The sequence below is a fragment of the Theropithecus gelada genome, chromosome 3 (assembly GCF_003255815.1).
Source record: "Theropithecus gelada isolate Dixy chromosome 3, Tgel_1.0, whole genome shotgun sequence".
NCBI classification, from domain to species: Eukaryota; Metazoa; Chordata; class Mammalia; order Primates; family Cercopithecidae; genus Theropithecus; species Theropithecus gelada.
In genome coordinates this window covers 96,373,439-96,394,651 of record NC_037670.1, presented here as the reverse complement: position 1 = coordinate 96,394,651, position 21,213 = coordinate 96,373,439, and the positions used below count along the sequence as shown (strand labels likewise).

At 37.2% G+C, this 21,213-nt stretch overlaps 1 protein-coding gene across 2 annotated transcripts in view; it reads right to left on the bottom strand.

Annotated features, from left to right (window-relative positions):
• The window catches only part of ISPD (isoprenoid synthase domain containing), a 322,630-nt gene that overhangs the window by 287,908 nt on the left and 13,509 nt on the right, over positions 1-21,213 (bottom strand). For both annotated transcript variants that reach the window (XM_025380089.1, XM_025380088.1), the window contains exon 2: positions 18,990-19,266. In XM_025380089.1, coding sequence (XP_025235874.1) covers positions 18,990-19,266 — 277 coding nt within the window. The remainder of the gene's footprint in view (positions 1-18,989; positions 19,267-21,213) is intronic.

The window sequence follows — 21,213 nt, the reverse complement described above, 5'->3', positions numbered from 1 at the left end:
TGTATAAATTATATTAAACAATAGATACATAGTTAACTGATTAATCTGTAACATATTGAACTGTGTATATTTGATGAAAACAGCAAAAAGGAGGTGGATAGGAATAAAGGTGTACTGGATTAAGGAAATGATACCAGATGGCAACTTGTACCCACAGTAACAAATTAATTAAAAATGACAGGCAAAGAAGTTAATACAACAAACTCTATAAATACATACTTGCAGCTGGGTACAGTGGCTCACACGTGTAATCCCAGCACTCTGGGATGGAGAGGCGGGCAAATCACTTGAAGTAAGGAGTTTGAGACTAGTCTGGCCAACGTGGGGAATCCCTGACTCTACTAAAAATACAAAAATTAGCAGGGTGTGGTGGTGAATGCCTGTAGTCCCAGCTACTTGGAAGGGTGAGGCAGGAGAATCACTTGAACCCCAGGAAGCAGAGGTTACAGTGAGCTGAGATCATGCCACTGCACTCCAGCCTGGGCAATAGAGACTGTCTCAAAAAATTTGTTTTAATTTAAAATTTTAAAAAGTACATACACACACACATATACACACACACACACACACACTTGCTTACCTTTCATCTTCTATAGACAGCAAAATATAAACTAATAATTATTAGGTTGGTGCAAAAGTAATTGCAGTTTTTACCATTACTTTCAATGGCAAAAAATAAAATGGATTGTTGGGTTTCTTACATAGATATAATATGCATAATAACAGTATAAAAAAGGAAAATAGTAGAGCCATGTAATTTTTAAATATCTCACTGGAATTAAGGTAGTACATTCTGAAGCAAATAAATGTTTGCATGTATACTGTAGGCCCCAGAGCAACCACTAACTTAAAAAAATTAGAGAATATAAAGGAATTAAAGTATTACAGTAAAAATATTCACTTACTACAAAAGAAAGCAATAAGAGACATATGAAAAAAGTAAGCTAGCAGACAAATCTAATTATATATTAAAACGAATGGATCAAAAGGCAACAATTGTCAAACTGTCTACAAGAGACAACTATGATTCAAAGACACAAATAGGTTGCATTTAAAAGATGTCCAAAATACAAGCAAAAGCGAACAAAGCTGAAGACATAAACAATCCAACAATAGTTACAAACATCAATATTCTACTTTCGATCGCGGCTGGAACTAGGCAGATCAATATGGAAACAAAAGACTTGAAAAATACTATAAACCAAATAAGCCTAACAGACATCTATTGAACATACCACCCAACAACAGCAGAATACCTATTTCAAGTGCACATGGAGCATTCTCTAGAACAGACCATATGCTGCATCATAAAACAAGTTTTAAGAGGATCAAAATCATACCAAGTACAGTCTCTTAGAAAAGAATAAAATTAGACACAAAGTTGGAAACTTACTTATTCTTTTCTTTCCTTGGCGGTGGGGGAGGCAGGGTCTTACTCTGTCCCCCCAGGCTGGAGTACAGTGGCACAATCACCGCTCACTACTGCTTCAGCTTCCTGGGCTCAAGCAACCTGCCAGTCTCAGCCTCCCATGTAGCGGGGATTACAGGCATGTGCCACCCCACCTAGCTAATATTTGATAGAGACAGGGTTTCACCATGTTGCTCAGGCTGTTCTCAAACTTCTGGGTTCAAGCAATCTGCCTGCCTTGGGGTACCCAAGTGCTGGCATGAGCAACCATGCCTAGTCAAAGTTGGGAATTTAAAGTATGTGGAAAATGAACAATACTAAAAAAAAAAAAAATTAATCAAAGAAACCAGTAGCAAACTTGAAAATACTTTTCAATGAAAACACAAACAATATGAAAATTTATGGGATACAGTTAAAGTAGCCCTTTGAGAAAAAGTATAACTGTGAATGCCTATATAAAAAGATTCTAGACAAGTGTAATTTTTCACCTTAAGACAATGGGGGAAAAAAGAAATAAAATTAGAACAGACAAAGAGTAAACAAAGAAATAAATTAGAGAAAAGAAAAAGAATAAAAGCCAAATATGGTTCTTTTATAAAATAACAGTTGCGGCTGGGCACGGTGGCTCATGCCTATAATCCCAGCACTTTGGAAGGCCAAGGAAGGTGGGTAACTTGAGGTCAGGAGTTTGAGACCAGCCTAGCCAATATGGTAAAATCCTATCTCTATTAAAAAATACAAAAAATTAGGCAGGCATGGTGGTGCATGGTTGTAATCCCAGTTACACAGGAGGGTGAGGCAAGGGAAGCACTAGAACCCAAGAGGCAGCGGATGCAGTGAGCCGAGATGGCACCACTGCACTCCAGCCTGGACAACAGAGCAAGACTCCATCTCAAACCAACAAAAACAGTTCACAACCTTTGAACAAAAAAAATGCAAATTAGTAAAATCAGAAAGTAGTGACATTTCTATCAACCTCAGAGAAATAAAAAGGAATACAAACCACAAACTATATTCCAACAAATTAGAAAAGTGATAAAATTAACAAATTCCTAGAAAAACAATTAGCCAAAATTAACTTGATAATAGAAAGTCTGAATAGACCTATAAAAAGGAAATTGAATTAGTAATTTAGAAACTTTTCACAAAGAAAAGCCAAGATCCGGAAGGCTCCACTGGTTGTGCCAAAAATTTAAAGAACAGTTAATACTAATTCTTCAAACTTTTCCAAAAAAATAGAGAATGCTTCCCAACTCATTCTGTAAGACCAGTGTTATCCTAATATCAAAAACAAAGACAGCACAAGAAAAGAAAGCCAATTAGGGATGTTGGTTTGTAAACAATGCAAAAACAGATGCAAAAATTCTCAACAAGATACTTACAAACCCAATTCAGCAACATATAAAAAAGCATTATACACCATGACCAAGTGGGATTTATCCCAGGAATACCAAGTTGGTTCAACGTATCAAAAAAATATATAGTCAATGTAATACACCATGTTAATAGAATAAAGGACAAACACATGAACATGTCAACAGGTACACAGAACTCATCTGACAAAATCTAGCACTCCTTTGTGAGAAAAGCACAAAAATTATAAATAGAAGAGATCTTGTTCAACCTGAAAAAGAGTGTCTGTGAAAAATCCACAGTTAAGATCATGCTTACTGGTAAAATATTGAGTGTTTTCCCTTTATGATCAAGAGTAAGCAAGGAAATCCACCGTTGCCATTTCCAGTAAACATTGTAATGGGAGTCCTAGCTAGGATAATTAGGCAAGAAAATGTAATAAGTTATCCAAAAGAAGTAAAGCTATCTCTATTTGCAGATAGCATGATCCTTACATACAAGATACCAATGAAGTGTCTTCTAACTATTAGAAGAAGCAAGTTGTCAGCAAGGATACAGAGAACAAGCTTAGTATACCAAAAAAAAAAAAAAAAATCAGTTTATTGCTAGTATACAGAAATACAACAACCCAAAAATGAAATTTAAAAAAATTCACTCACAAAAGCATTGAGAAGATCACTTAAGAGTAAATTTAATGAAGACGTTCAGAAGTTACTACAAAAACTCCAAAAAAAAATTGGCTTCTAATGGCCAATGTCTCTACTTAGCTACTTTTACCCATTCCCTCTCAAATACTTCTCCACATTTAGTATTCTTTCTGTCCTGCCTCCTCAATTTCCAGTCTTCCATTTAATTATGCTCATTAATATACAAGTATGCCATAACTTCTGCCATCATTAATTCTTTTAATATATATCTTCTTCCAGCTAATAACAAGTTTCTTCACACAAGTATAAAGCCCAACTCTGAATTATCTGTATAAGAGCACATCTCCAATTTCTGTCTTCCTATGCTTTCTGCAATCTATTTCAATCAGGCCGTTACCGCCACACCACCACAAAAATACATTTAACCAATGTCACCAATGACCCCCACATTGCCAAATCCAATTAATAGTTCTTAGTCTTCTTGAGTGTTTGTTCACTTAGTTTTCAAAAATCATTCTCAACCACACCCTCTCATCTGCCCACACTAACTCCTAGGTCCTTACTTTCTCAGACTGTAAATGGTAAAATATTCCAGAGCTGCATCCTCACACTTCTCTATTGTTAAATGGTAAAAAAACTTAGACAAGTTTGCATTTTAATCGAGCTTGAGCAAACAAAACCAGCAAAACAAAAATGACTTGTGAATCGCACAGCCCTCCAAACTGGAGCAGTTTTGGAGAACTCCAATAACATAATCTGACAGCATTTACAGGAAATGGAAGTGCTGTGTAAAGATGACTTAATAGGTTACAGCTTAATTGGTTACAGGTCCTCCTGCAATTAACTAATGCTCAACTATTGTAGTTAAACTCTCTATTGGTTTGGTCTGTTAGGCTTAGTCCAGGAGCCTAGTGCAAGTCAATAGCCTCCTATAAATTTTATGTAACACTATCTACACTCATTCTATTAATGACCACATGAAGTCCCATGACTTTAAACACCATCTACATGAAAACTTCCAAACCTATAATCCAGCCCAGAGTTCTTTTGAATTCTGGATTTGCACTTCCAAATGTCTGTTTAACATTTCCACTTAGTTCAAAACGCATACCTCAACTGCAACAAATTGAACTCAAAGTTTTGGTTTTACCCACTCCACAGCCTCCAAACCTGCTCCTACAGACGGTCATCTATGCAAACATTAACTCTATTCTTCTAGTTATTCTTGCCCAAAATCTTGAACGCTGTCCTTGATTTCTCCCCGACTCTCACAATTCAGTCCATCAGTAATCCAGTTCCTGTCAGCTTCAAAGTATTCCAGATCTGCCACTTCTCACTGTCTCCACTATCCATGTCTAAGCCACCCATCCTCCCTCTGAGATTACTCCAAGAGCCTCCCAATTGGTATCTCCTTCACTCTTGTCCTTCCACAGCCTATTCTTCACAAAGCAATAGAACAAACCTGTTCATGACGAGTTATATCATGTCTCTCTTCTGTTCAAAATGTTCCAAGAGCTTTCCATCTCAAATAACTAGTCAAGTTCCTTCTATTTAATTCAACGTAAATAATGTTAAAAAATTCAGTTCCTCATTTCCACTAGGAGCATTTTAAGTACTCAATAGCCACATGTGACTAGTAGCTTAAGTACTAGATAGTGGAGTTAGACTATTTCCATCACTGCAGAATGTTTTACTGGACAGCAGTGCCCTAGAATGTTCACTCCATGGCTGCTGTCTCTCCAGCACCTAGAAAAGTGCCTCATACATAGCATGCACTCAGTAAATACTGAATCAGTGTTGTAGGTCTTAGAGATACTGATCAGGCCACACAAAGAAGTCAAAGTGTCACTTGGTAACACACATATGTCTTCACGATATTTTACACAGCAGCAGCATCTGAAGAAATTTCAAGATGAGGTCAAACCAAATTCCATTCCCTCACTAAGACACCTATCTTGCTTGATAGAAGCACCCTGTATTTGTAGTGCATGAACAATAATGCAAGTCTCATTCATGCCACTTAATAGCTGTGTTATTTGGAACAAGTTCATCTCTGCTTAATTAATATTCTTTTCTATGAAATGAAAAATTTTGACCAGGTATTTTATTTCAGGCTCCTCCAGCTGTAGTACTATAATATTTTATGAGGAAAGCCTCCACATGTCAAAACTTCCAATCCAACAATTCACACTAAGTTGTCTCAATAGTCATCATACCCCTACAGAGTAATAGTTACGTGGTGGCGGTTTCCAAAACCAAAATAGAAATGTCAGCCTGACAAAATGGCAGAATATTGTGAAATCATCCAGAAAAATCCACAATATACCATCACCCATGCAGAAAACATCCATCTCAGTAGAGCGCATGGGCAAACAGTAGCCTTAGATTCTTCATATTTTTGTCCTACTTTCACACAGTTATCTAGTTCATATGATAGATTTACATTATCTGAAAGAGCTTGACAACTATATTCTAAGCACTATGCTCCGCATAATGACGAATGCGCAAAATGCAATCCTTGCTCTGAAAGGGTTCAGTTTCGGTGAGAGGGAGAGGGTAGATGCATTCCTTCCAGAGACCAGTTATTAGATGCTAAAGTGCTACAAATACACTATGAACTCATTTCCCTCATTTCAGTCACTTGATGAACATAAGCCATTAATAAATTGTTTTTGATATTTTAATCTCAGTTCCTAGTATGAAAACTTCCTAATAGTTTCTCAATACTATATTCACTCATTTTTATAACTTTTAAAGAATTAGGTAGTTTAAATAAAAACTTGAACACCCTCTCATACACCCAGCCTCCTCCCCTACCCAAAAAACAGTGAAAAGCAGACAGGCTCACAATATTCTCTTTCCACCTGGATACTCCAAGTAAGAATCTCTTAATTACTCCATCTTTTCTCTAAAAAGTATTCTTGTACTTCTTTAAACATTTCTTGACCACTTTTTTTTGTACTATGTATAAAGAAAGAATCCTGTTTTAAGGATTTCAACAAATAAGATAGAATTGTTCTTCTCAAGGATCTTAAAGTCTCATGAACACGACAGATTAGCAAAGCAACAACTATAAGATACAGTAATGCAAAATATTGGGGGTGGAGAGTCCTGAGTTCCAGATCAAGGTGGGAGCCTCTAACTTGCTGAAGTGGTTCTCAAATACTTGCTGGATAGATAAGTGATTGAACAAACTACTTCTCAGGAAACATTAAAAATTACCTAATAGTTTAGAATGCATATATACACAGCAATATTAATATAAGAAAATTAAACAACAGAAGTGGTTTAAGAAGTATACTTAAGAACAGTAGGGAAAGGGACTTGATCTAGCAGTATGAAAAGTTACTATTAGAGAGCTGTCTCAATAGTGACTAAGACAGGGTACAAAAACAGACCGACAGCATGGAAGAGAGTCCCAACAGACCCATGCTTACATAGAAATTCAATATATGACAGAAGTGGCAGTGCAGGTCAGTGGAGAAGGGGATAATTATTCAACAAATGGTGCTAGGCAAAGAGTTACCTTTGTAGCAAAAGACAAAAGTGAAATCAATCCTTACTCCATCTGTAAACTCCAGAAAGAGATGGCAATGTAAAATTCAAAACTATAACACATTTTTTTTAAATGGTGAATATCTTCATGACTTCAGTGTAAGAAAAAAATTCTTAAACCAGGCAAAAACAAAAACCATTAATGAAGACATTAGTGATTTTAAGTATATTAAGATAAAAAATGCCTATTTATAACAACATCTTGTGACTTATAATTATTCCAGATGGAAGAAAATAGTTATAAAATACAGCATACACTGGCCAAAGTATTAGCATCCAGAATATGTAACTCCTACAAGTCAAAAGCTTAAAAATAAAAATAGGGTAAATTCTTACACGGGCATTTCAATAATATTTAAAGCCCATTAATATAACAAGATGCCCAACCTATTAACAAAACGCTAAATTTAAACCACAAAGAGAAAGCATTTTCCAGTAAATAGATTGGAGGGAAGTCTTATATCAAGTAGTGGTGAGGACTAGGGCAACTTGAACTTGTTATACATTACTGATGAGTATAATTCAAGACAAGTTTGGAAAATAATTTGGCATCATCTAGTAAAACTGATAACCAACATATGTCAGAACTGTAGAGAAATCCCTGCACATGGGCACAAGATATATAATAATGTCCATACTAGTAATGTTTGCATCAGCAAAAACATGAGAAAACAAATGCCCATCATCTGTAAAATGAATTATGGCATACACAGTAGTGATTATGAACAAACTATAGCTGCATAGACTTATATGAATACATTTCCCCAAATATACTGTGCAAAGTAACTATGCTGTCAAAATATATGCCAAGCATGTTTAAAAATCATATAAACATAGCCAAAACATTCTTTAGGAAAAGATGTTACACAACTAAAGAGAAAAGCAAGACAACGAGAAAAACAAAGTTTGGGTAATGTTTATTCATTGGGGGGATTAGATAAGACTTGGGAGCAGATAGTTTCAATGTGACTGGTGATGATCTAATTATACCAGTGGTAGACACAGAGGTGTCCAAAGTTCTTCAGTAGTTTTTTAAAATTCAACATGTGTATTCATGGGGTCCCATCTTGATTACCAAAAACTAAAGAGCAGAAACCATCCATATTTCAGATAAAATTATGGCAGGATTGGTAAATTCCACAAATTACTAGGTTCGTCTGTGAAAGCCAGAATATCAGATGGGAAAATAATACAACAAGAAGAGAGATCAAAGCACAAGGTGACAAAAAGCTTCAGACATCTTAAACTAAAGGCCTATGAAAACGGATCACAAGTGAAAATAACTTCTTGGCTGACTCCATCACTTGCCTTGCCATCTGCTACAAACAGATACAGAAAATGCTAATGTTAAAATTCCACAGCTGTCTTCATGTAAGAGACCTCTGTTCACAAACGAACATGCAATGAATCCTCAATTTTGTGATGTTTTCTGAAATTCAAAGTATCAAAATTATGACAAGTATAAACAAGCTGGTTAGTGGCCTGCAAGGCACAGCTACCTGGGAAGCTTGTTGTAGGAGGCATCATTCCCAAGTTATCAAGTACAAATGTCTCCTCAAGTATTAGTAATAGGCCCTGAATGGAAGCTTAACAGTTCAGCACCAACCTCAGTGATTACTTGTCTCTCAAGCTAATCTATCACCATATTTCCACATGTCACTGCATGGAAATCATTGATACAAATCATAAAATGTGGAATAATAAACCCCACCTCTACTGTTTGCTTTATTGTATAATACTATGATGCATCCATACAGCAGGCACTAACATGCATTTCTCCTCAGGCAACTACATTCTAGCTAATTACAACAATGTACAACAGAAATCCTCCAACCATGAAATTTTGATTTTAGTTAGGCAAGTTGTCTTAATTGAAAGGTTTAATCAGTGTTTGCAGAACGGCATCTCCAAAGCTAATCGTTGGGAATTATAAGATTGAATATTTAACATTTTTAATCATAAAATACTTCCAATCTCCTTCTGACAAACAAATTGAACTGATACAATTTGCCCAATATAGAAATAGAGGTATCTTAGAAAAATCTCTATTCATATTACTGTAATACACCACTAAAAGTGGATATGCAGCAAAAAAGAATAGAGAGACCTTTGTTTTACATGCTACCTATAAATTCCTAAGATTTCAATAGTACCATTTACCCTAATTATGACATGATTGGAAATATACTAGCATGTTAAACATTATTTCATGTTAAACCATAGATACACCCATCTGTCTTTGACCTACCCTTTCCCCAACTTCCTTTGAAGGTAATTCATAGAGCAGAAACACAGAAGTGGGTAATTTGAAATCATTAAAGCAAAGCAAAGCTTTTTCACATAGTAGTTCTTTAGCATCAAAAATAGATCAAGTTTCACCTCATTCCCATAGCACTCCAGAGAATAAGTCAGTCCTTGCTCCAGGCAATTTACCCTTTGTCGAAATAAACCTGGATTTCTTCACGAATCAGAACTTACTGCTTTCTCACAAGTAAAACTTCTTTAGATCTAGGATTTAAACCAGTATCAAAGTTTCTCTAGGAGACAATGCTACGGTATCCAATAAGCCAGGAAAAAAACATTGTCTGATTCCCATGCAGAAACCAGGAAAAACCATTATCTTACCCCCACACATGAATAAACTCTGACCAGAAGTATATTGATCACAATAGACAAGTAGAAGTCATTGTTAGCCATGGTAAATCCTACTTAATATCACATTTCCAAATGCAGAGTTCAAAAATCTACCAACTGATCAAGGAAATGAAAATCAAAACCACAATGTGATAACACCTTACTCCTGTAAGAATGACCAAACCCAAAACCTCAAAAAAAACAGATGTTGGTGTGGATGTGGTAAAAACAGAATGCTTCTACACTGCCAATGAGAAAGTAAAGTAGCACAACCACTACGGAAAACGGTGTGGTGAGGAGATTCCTTTAAAAACTAAAAGTCAAACTAACATTCGATCCAGCTATCCCACTACTGGGTATCTACTCTGAGAAAAAGAAGTCATTATATGAAAACGATACTTGCACATGCACATACGTAGCAGCACAACTTGCAACTGCAAAAATATGGAACCAGCCCAGATACCCACCAATGAGTGCAAACAGAAAACTGTGATGTATGATGGAATACATATGTATGACACACACGTGACAACATGTGACATACGTATGAAGGAAGACATGTGTAACATGCCTGTAACTGAAGACATATGGCACATGTGAGGGAATACATGCTATATGTAACAAATGTAACAGAAGACATGAGATGAGATTAAAAGCATGTGTGATGTAACAAAAAACGTGTATGACACATGTGAAAAAAGACAAATGTGATGTGTAATTAAATGACATGACATGAAAGACATGTGTGACACTGGTGACACATGTGACACATTACTGAACTGGAACACATGCAAAACAAGTGCTATAAGAAATGTGTAACACATGGGACACATGCAACAAAAAACACATGATGTGGAAGACACATGTGAAATACATAGACATGTAACTGACATGTCAGAGACATGTCTGACACATTACTGACACATAAACAACACATGACACGTTATCAAAATGTGATGGACGTGTGACACAACTGACATGTGATAAAAACATGTAACTGACATGTGCATGAAATATGACCAACAGGAGACATGGAGACAAGCGTGACACATGATATGTAACATGTGATAGACACGTGTGATATGACCAACACATAACACATGTGACACGTGACATGACTGGCATGTGTGATATGACAGACACGTGACATGTGACTCGTGGCTGACATGTAACAGACATGACTGACACAACATGTGAACATGTGACATGAACACAATCAACATGATTGACAATCGAAATGTGACTAACACATGACCAATGTGACTGACAAGTGAGACACACATGACAGGTGAAGTGTCTGACACATGACACGTGTGTAACATGTGACAAGTGTGTAAAAATAACTTACATGTACCTGACATGTTACTGTAAGACATGACCAACAGTGAAACAAGTGACTGACACGTGATACATGATCAACATATGGCCAACACGTTTGAAACACATGACTGATGCAATTGACATGATTGGCACGTGACTATCACTGATGTGATTGGCACATAATTGGCATGTGCTTAACATGAGACCAATATGTAATACACAAACTATCAACACATGATCACATTGATCACAAATGATCAACACGTGGCATACGACCAAAGCTTGACTAAAGCATGTCTGACACGTGACCAATACAACTGGCAGGTAATTCACACATGACTGACACGTTTGACATGTGACACGTGACTGAAACTACCACCTGACCAACACGTGACTGACATGTGACTGACACATGATCATGTAATCAACACATGTGACACGTGACTTGTGACCAGGGCATGATTGACACGTGACCAAATGACACACTGATATGACACGTGATTGACATGACTGGCACGACGCAGACATGTGAATGACACAACTGACACATGATCCACACATGACCAACATGACACTTGAGTGATCAAGACTACAAGTGATCGTCATGTGATCAAGTATGACACATGACTAACACATTGTTGACACGAACATGTGACAGATGATTCACATGATTGACACAAACATGATCGTGTTTGACACGTGTCTGAGGCAAGACCAGTGCTTCATTGACACATGATTGACATGTGACACGATTGGCATGTGACCATCACACGTGATTGGCACGTGTCCAACATGACTCACACGTGATCGACATATGATCACCCGATCACGTGGTTGACACAGACGTGACCAACATGATGCAACAGCATGATTGACATGTCACCAACACAACTGACATGTGATTGAAACATGACTGAAACATGACCAACAGTTTGAAGTGACACGATTGACACCAGTGGCATGTGATCAACACATGGGTGAAATGTAACCAATGCTTAACCAATGACTGACATGTGACCAACATGTGTGACACGTGACTGACAAGACTGACACGTGATTGACCTGACAAGACTGACATGTGACCAACACGTTTGACATGACTCAATTTATACGATTGAAATGCATCCAACACATGACTGATATGTGATTGAGTCATAACTGACATGTGATCAAGTAAGCAGCATATGTGACACATGACTGACCCATGACAAGGACGTGACTGACATGTGACCAACACATGACATGTGATTGACATGATTGACATGGGACCAACACGTTTGTGACAGGTGACAGGCAATTCACGATTGGCACATGACCAAAATGTGACTGACGTGATTGTCATGTGATTGTGATATGTAACACATAACCGATGCCTGATTGACACATGACATCACATGTGATTCACACGATTGACATGTGACACGAGACTGATGCAATTGACAGGACTGGCATGTGGTCAACATGCTACTGACACAAAATCATAATAGACATGTTATCAACATGTGACATGACCACGTGACCAGAGCATTGACACTTGACATGTGACTGACATGACATGAGACTGACACGATTGATGACATTTGTGACACAACTGACATGACTGAAATGACTGGCATGTGACCGACACATTTGTGACATGTAAGAAACAACTCACAAGATTAGCACACACCCAACACGAGATGGAATCAACACATGATCCCAACACGTGATCATGATACATGGCCAATGTGTTACCGGAAATTGACATGTGACCAACATGACACTTGACACATGACATGTAACTGACATGCTTGTCACAAGTGACTGACAAGCAATTGACATGATTGTACATGACTGATATGTGATTGTCACGTGATCAACATGTGATGCATGACACCTGATTGACATGTGACAAACGTGACTGACATGATTGACACATGATCACTATGTGATCAACACGTGTATAATGGGAGTGTTGTGGCCAACACATAACGTGAGTGACATGGCTGACATGATTGACAATCGACATGACTGACATGTTTGACACATGATTGACTCACAAATGACACAATTGGAAAGCAATGAATACATGACACGTGATTGATGTTATCAGCACGTGTCCAACAGGTGACTGATGTAATTGACATGTGATTGCACGTGTCCAATAGATGGCACACATCATCACGTGATCAACACGTGTGTGACACTTGACTGGAGCATGGCTGACATGTGACCCACGATTGCCACATGATTGCCACATGATTGACGTGACTGACATATTTGTGACATGTCACTGCCATGATTAGAACATGATACATCTCCAACACGTGACCTGAGATTCACACAATCAACACGTGACTGTCACATGAACACCTGTGTGACATGTGAATCGACATGACATGGAGCGTGATTGACACTTAACCAACACGTGACCGACATAATTGACAAGTGGCATGTGACCAACATGTTTGTGTCATGTGACTGACCCGATTGACAGGATTGGCACGTGACAAACTGGTTACTGACATGTGATCACTCGTGATTGTCATGTGATCAACACGTATGACACGTGACCGATGCCTGACATGTGACCAACATGTATGACACCCAACACATGACTGACGTGATTGACATGACTGACATGTCGACATGATTGACACGTGACTGACGTTTGTGACACGTGATTGACACGATTGGCATGTGACCGACAGGATCACACGATCACGTCATGATTGACATGACTGACATGTGAGAAAACCAACTCGTGACACATTACACATTTGTGACACGTGACCAACACATGTGACATGGCACATGTCCAATATGTGCGATGGAAGATGTGGACACGTGCTCAACACATTTCTGACCCATGCCTGACACATGTGTGACATTTATAAAAGTTATACATTTGTAATTGCAGTTTTAATTACAAAGGATACAACTGCCAAATGAAGACACATAGGGTGAGGCCTGTGGGAATCCTAAACCTTTTATGCCTTGTCTCCCTGTACACCACCCTTCCAGCACAGCCCTGTGTTCAATAACCAGGTACTCTCCTGGACCAGGGTCCAGAGTTTGAGGTTTCATGCTAGAGGCATGACTAATTCAATCACTGGCCACCTGGTTGAACTCAATCTTCAACTCCCTTCCTGTCCCCAGAGGCTGAACTGGTTCAAAGCCTCTAATCACATTATTTCATCTTTCTAGTGACCAGCCCCCTTCCTAAATCATGTCTTCTCATTAGCATAAGCTCAGGTATAATCCAAGGAGCTCATAAACAACAGACTCTACTGTTACTTCAAGAATCCCAAAGATTTAGAGTCTTCCTCCCAGGAACTTGGAATAAAGGGCAAATTCTTTATTATTTAACAGACTGAAATGCACATTTAACATGGGAATGAGGTAGTCACAGGTGACTTTGGAAAGAATGGTCAGAGGAAAAAGTAGCCAGACTGCTACGATTTATAACATAGATTAGGGGTATGGAAGGTGAGAAATGTGTAAGAAGTCGATCACCAACAAGAGCATAAAATGACTAGAGGTGCTGGAGTACAAAGCTGAGGTAAGAAGGATGTACAAGTAACTTAGCAAATGCCTTCTCCCACCAGGAGCAATACTTAGGAGGTTCCTTTGCTAATATAGTCTCATTTGAGTTATCCTATTGTTAGTGTTCTTAGAGTCAATGTAATATTTAACCTGTTGGTCCTTCTTAAAATTATTCTCACTTACCTTTGATTTCTCCACATTCCAATTTATTTTACTCTTTCCAACATTTCCCTTATAACAAAGTCTTCATTGCCACTTCTTTATCTGACTTAATTATGCAGAAATATACAAGTCATTCTGACTTAGAAAAGATTATGGACCTCTAATTTTAGTAATATGATAGACCAGGTATCTTGAAACACCTCTTTCACTAGAAAAAATAATAATAACAGTATAGGAGAGAATTTTACAAACAGCCTTTTAAGAGTATGTCTGGACTTAACCAATCACCTAAGAGTAAAACAACCTGATAGCTAGAAATCAGAGAAATAAGACGGCAAAGATGCTTTCAGTGAAAAAGAGGCTTTAGTTTTAACAGACGAGAAGAATGAGGACTAAGATCTTGAGGGTGTGCTACTTGGTTATAACTGTAATTTCCACACTAAGACCCATAAAAGGGAAAGTCCCTCATTTAGGTAGTTGGGGCAAGGGAAGAGAGACAAGTGAAGGAAAACAGCAAGCAAAAATATCTTTGCTTGGGATCTCAAAGGGCAGGGACAGTTTTCCCTGAGAAGTTATAACAATAAAGCTTGGCTTCATGTGAGTTTAGAGTTTCATTTAACATTACCACAGAATCTATAAAACTTCAAGCCAAGAATTAATGTAAAGTTGTTCCAAGTTAGTGAAGCCCTTAGGATCCCTGGCAGAAAGAATAAAAATCCATGCCTCAGAAACACACCCTTATCCCATGTTCACAGAACTCCTGATGATAAACTCTTGCCAAACATGGGCTTACAATCCAAATTATAAAACAAAGGAGGAAACAAATTATGAACAAAAGTAAACAGAAATGAAGAGTTAGTGAATTAAGCTACCAAGAAGTACTATTGGCTATAGTGTATAAAGTATTATGTTCAGAGCTTAAAAGGCAAAAGAAGATAAAAAACAGAAAGGAGATTAATCATACATTATAAGGCACAAAATGGGACTCCAAATAATTTCAAAATGTTGGTTTTAAAAGTCCTTAAACAGGATATTAGACAGAGCTAAAAAAAATGAGAAATTGGAAACAAGTTACCTAGGATGCAGCATACAAAAACAGCAATATGAAAGAGAACTTAGGACACATGAAGACTGGATAACAGTGTATCATACGTACAGTATACATAAGGTGAGGGGAAAAGAGTTGTCAGGACCAGAAATGAGACAGAATCAATATTCAAATTAGATAATTATTCACATTTTTCTAGAGTAAAAATATGAATCAACTTTCATAAAGGACAATAGATCCAAAGCAAGGGAAAAAGTCTATATAGACACATCAGAGAGACTAAACACATAGGAAAAATAAATTATCTCAAAAGCATTCAGAGAGAAAAGGCAAATTACTTTCAAAGGAATACAATTAGGTTGGTTAGACTTCCCAAAAGCAGCATAAAAGCCAGGAGTCAGTGACATAACCTGATTTCAAAATAGTGAGGGTGGGGGAAAGAATTGTAGACTTAGAATTTTATACCCAGAAAAACTATCATCATTAATGTAAGACAGATATAATCCTGATGGAATTTGGTCCCGACCTTATGGAAGCCATCTTGCCTCCCTGTAGGGCCTGACAATGTAATACAGGCAAAAAGTAAAACTGGGCCCTTGTGACACTTTTGAGCTCTACAACCTTAATTGCCAGTCTTAATCGCGGACATCTGAGTCTCTTGAGGCATTCTCTTTACCAGTTTAAGTTTTTTTAATTAAGCAAAATGGAACATAAATTAAAACAGAGTTATTGTTAGCATACATAACCCACCCCTCCCTAAAGATAATCACAGCGTAGCTTGTTCAGAAAATGTGTCTGAAAGGGACCTTTAGGTAGAACCTGAAAATTAATACCTGTGAAGAAAAATCATCAGTTAAGGAGTCTGTAGAAAACTAAGATAACAAAAGGCAATGAGTTAAAAGGAGGCATGGAAAACTGTCTGAACACTGTGTGACTGTGTTTATGTTGTTATGATTGTAAGTCAGTACAGTGTGTGAGAACTGGCAGGACATAGTGCCTGTAGTTAACTGAGAATACTGGGACACTATCCTAATTGTTTTAAGAAAATTTAAAATAAACCAAAGAGGTTACAGGATGTCTGCAATGGACAACTACATGACTAATAGCAGACTCTCCCAGATTAGCTGAATCTAGCCTTGGGCTCTTTTACAACTTTCAAAGTTGTAGATAACCAATAGCAATGCAAAACAATTCTTACCTATAAACATGCAAATAAATTATGTCTACTGGAGTTTCAATTGACTCTCCCATGAAAAAGTCAGTTTTCTATTTTAATTCAATTCAACATCCCTTTTTACTTTGTATAAGTGTTTTTCCGGATTCAACTTCAAACCAGTTGTAACATCTGTCTGGTTCTCTCATTAATAAACTTGAAAAAATTATTAAACATGGATGTATATAAAACTCATGATTTTACCCTTTATGTTTTAACACCAACAAAAACAAGGCAATATTTCTAAAAGAAACCGTATATCTGAGGTTTACTTAAACAAGTTGTAACGTTTTATTCTGAACCAGCTTCTTAATCAAACCAGAAAATTACAGATTTCATTGAAATATAATTTGTTTCATTTAAGATGCATTATGTGAGTAAACCTTACAAATTATATTCCAAGAAACAATCTAATAGGTACTCCCTCAAATCTGCAAAAAGTAACTGCTATGTATTTTAATATGTTCTATTAAATCACATGTAAGACAATGATATCCTTAGAATATTAATTGGAACAAGATAAAAGGCTTCTTTTGTCTTTTAAGACATACTACCAGAAGAATCACTTTATGGACAATATCTCAGAAAAACTTCCTGCTTATTACTCAACAACAACAACAAAAAATCACAAATGTGTGCAATTATTATAGTGAGTTTAAGTGAATTTTCCAGAAGGTAACCCAGGCAAAAAAAAAAAAAAAAAATTGTATATATGCATTGGAATGAATGTTGGTCTACCAAATTGTATTGTCATCCCTAAGAACTTTTCCAAATGCGCAAAATGTACTCAAATTCTTAAGTTGAAAATCCTTTGCTTCTTTATGCCTTCTCACCACCCTTGCAACTGATTACCTTGCCTCTACCATAATTGAGCTGTCTGGAGAAGAGGAAGGAGTCAAGGGGGAAGGCCCAAGAGCCAGGGGAAAGTTTTGTGGTCATTAATGGTTCCTGGACCACAAGTTTCACTACCTTAAATACCATTTATCCTTTTGTTTAAAGGCAAATCAAAATATTTCATTTGGTCTATGAAATTCTTATACAGTTTTAAATTTAAAGTGAAATTCATGTTGCAGAAGGAAGAGATGAAGTTAGGGAAAATTTCCTATGGCAATTCAAATACACATGTGTTATTGAAGTTATAGACTGTGTTTCCTAAATAGGTTTTAAAGAGGAGGAAAAAAAAAAAAAAAAAAAAAAAAAACTTCTGGGCACCCAGATGACTAGGAAGGCTTGCCTCCTGTTGGTCTATAATCTTAAAGGAAACTATTACATAGATGTTATAATTCATCTTAAAATAATACCCTTTAAGCACTTAGTATTCTAATAGTTAACATAATTTCCAATCCTAAAATAATCTTACAAGTATTAGTTTCTATATTTTCACAGGTCGGGAAAATGGACTCAGAAAGTTAAAAACACGACATCACTAGTAAGTAAAAAGACAGATTTGGGCCTAGGTCTGTCCAACTTCATAGCCTATTTCTATTATACAATACCATGGTTTGGCAATAAATTTCACTAAGTCTCCAATTCAGACTGCAAACAAGTTTAGTATCTATTATCATATTTACGTAATTTTACTTGGTAATAGAAGGGAAAAAATAAACATGCTCCAAAGATTACAATAGGTCTTTTGCTATCCTGTGTTTATTTTGGTGAAACAAATGGAAACAATTGTCATCTCAAGATGATTTACTCTAAGGGCTATGAAAATCTTATATAGTATATACTAGAAAACAAACCACTTCTGAAACTTTAACACAAAATTGAGTACAATGGACCACATTATACATATCCTATACTTCTGAGAGATTTCTCAGGTATTTTTAATATAACTGTCTTTTAATTTTCATTAAAGTTTCATTCATATCTATAACTGTAATAACTTTAATACATTCTTCTCCAAATACCTCATATCACATTATGGTAGATAACTATAGCAAAAGATATGTTCCAGAACAGTCTCAATCTATAAAGTTCCTATAACCAATCACCATAACATCTTTAGGTCATCATGCACATTTTAAATAATTTGACATTTAAACAGAATTGAATCAAAATTCAGCAAATGAACCACACTACAGTGTTTGTCCCTTCTATCTAGTCTCAAGTAAAAAGACTTACCCCATGTTCCTTAGCAGCTGTGACAACTTTAAGGAGGACATCTTCCTCAACAAATGGTCTCACTGCATCATGGATAATCACTACTTCTGGCTTAGAGAGTTTAGAGTTGAGCTGATCTTCTGCCAGTGCTTTCAGTCCACTGAAAATTGACCTGTGGCGGGTCACTCCAGCTTCGACCAGTGAGATGCGTTCATGCTGATACTTCTGAATAATACTTTTCATGACTTCCATGTTCTCTCCAGTTACTGCCACAACAATGTCCTTTATCCAACATACTCTAAAAGGAAAGTATGTGTATAATTCTTAAGTTAATTCTTAGACAACTAAAGTAACAGAAAATTGAATCACTAATATTGGTATATTTACATAGGGAGATTAAAAGCTGCAAGTGAATAAATCAGTTTTATGTATTTTTATTAGGTCCAGTAAAGAGGTTGATGAAAAAGAATCAGTGAGTGTTTAACACTATAGCTCTAGACAGTGTTTCGTATTATGTAGAATATCCTATATGACACAGTATATGTATATAGTATATAGTACTACCAGATGTCATTTTTTAAATTTGAATAATTAGAATATCAGATTGTATGAAAAATAGCCTATAGTAGGAATATGCTTTTAAATTTTTCCAAATACTTTTCCCTTCAATGAAACAATTCAAAGCACTTTTGACATCCAAAAGTTGACTGTCTCTTTCAAGAATTCCACCGAGATGGCAGCCAACCACTTGAACACCAACAAAGCTGGAAAACTTAGCTAACACAAGCCTCGCTAAATATGTACCTTAAATGGGACCATCATAATTAATACTGTAGCAATAAGGTTTAAGTAAAGTGGAAAAGCTTACAATTCATGAAAGATGATTGTTCTATTGAGTCATATATAAAACATAAAGCCATGTTTCTCTTCTAAAACATGCTCAAGACAGAGTCTCACTCTGTGCCCCATGCTGGAGTACAATGGCACCATCTCAGTTCACTGCAACCTCCGCCTCCTGGGTTCAAACGATGCTCGTGCCCCACCTCCCAAGTAACTGGGATTACAGGCACCTGCCACCACGCCCAGCTAATGTTTGTATTTTTTTTTTTAGTAGAGACAGGGTTTCACAATGTTGCCCAGGCTAGCCTTGAACTCCTGACCTCAGGTGACCCACCCACCTTGGCCTCCCAAAGTGTTGGGATTACAGGTGTGAGCCACTGGGCCCAGCCTGTAAAACATTTTCTTAAAGAAGGACCTACTGACATACTAGACTGCAAGTAGTCCACATTACTGAGTTGCTGCTGCATTAGAGTCTGGTAGACCTGTCTGGAACACCAGTGCAAATGGAGGCAAGTGTCACTGTAGACTCAACATACCACAGCCCAAAAGCCCAGACCAAGACAACCATCTCTGACTCATGATATCAATTCTGAATAAAGAATTAATGTTTAATTCTTAGCCTATGAGATCCTATACTTTTCATGCTAAAACAGTTAAGTCTTTAGAATCTTTTTAAAGACATGGAAGGGCCTGAATATTACTGCAGAAAGATGACCTTTACTGAGAAATGAAAGTGAACATTGGGCTGCTTCACTCAGTAATGTCTCCTACCTCTTGTTATTGAACAGACCCTTTCCACAACCCAAAACCCCATTCTGCCTGTAGCTAAAACAAGACTACCCTGATGAACAAAACCAAGAGCTACTTTAGAGGTGACACTGCCTTTTCATTTGAAGCCCATTTCTTTAATAAATTTTATTGAGCACCAATACATTATCAGCATCAGCTGGGCACGGTGGCTCATGCCTGTAATCCCAGCACTTTGGGAGGCTGAGGCAGGTGGATCACTTGAGATCAAGAGTTCGAGACCAGCCTGGCCAACATGGTGAAACCCGTCTCTACCAAAAAAACAAAAAATTACCTGGGTGTGGTGGCACACAACTGTAATCCCAGCTACTCGAGAGGCTGAGACAGGAGAATCACTTGAACCCAGGAGGTGGAAGTTGAAATGAGCCAAGATCGTGCCACCGTACTCTAGCCTGGGCAACAGAGCAGGACTCTGTCTTCAAAAAAAAAAAAAAAAAGGCCGGGCACGGTGGCTCAAGCCTGTAATCCCAGCACTTTGGGAGGCCGAGACGGGCGGATCACGAGGTCAGGAGATCGAGACCATCCTGGCTAACACGGTGAAACCCCGTCTCTACTAAAAAAATACAAAAAACTAGCCGGGCGAGTAGCTGGGAGCCTG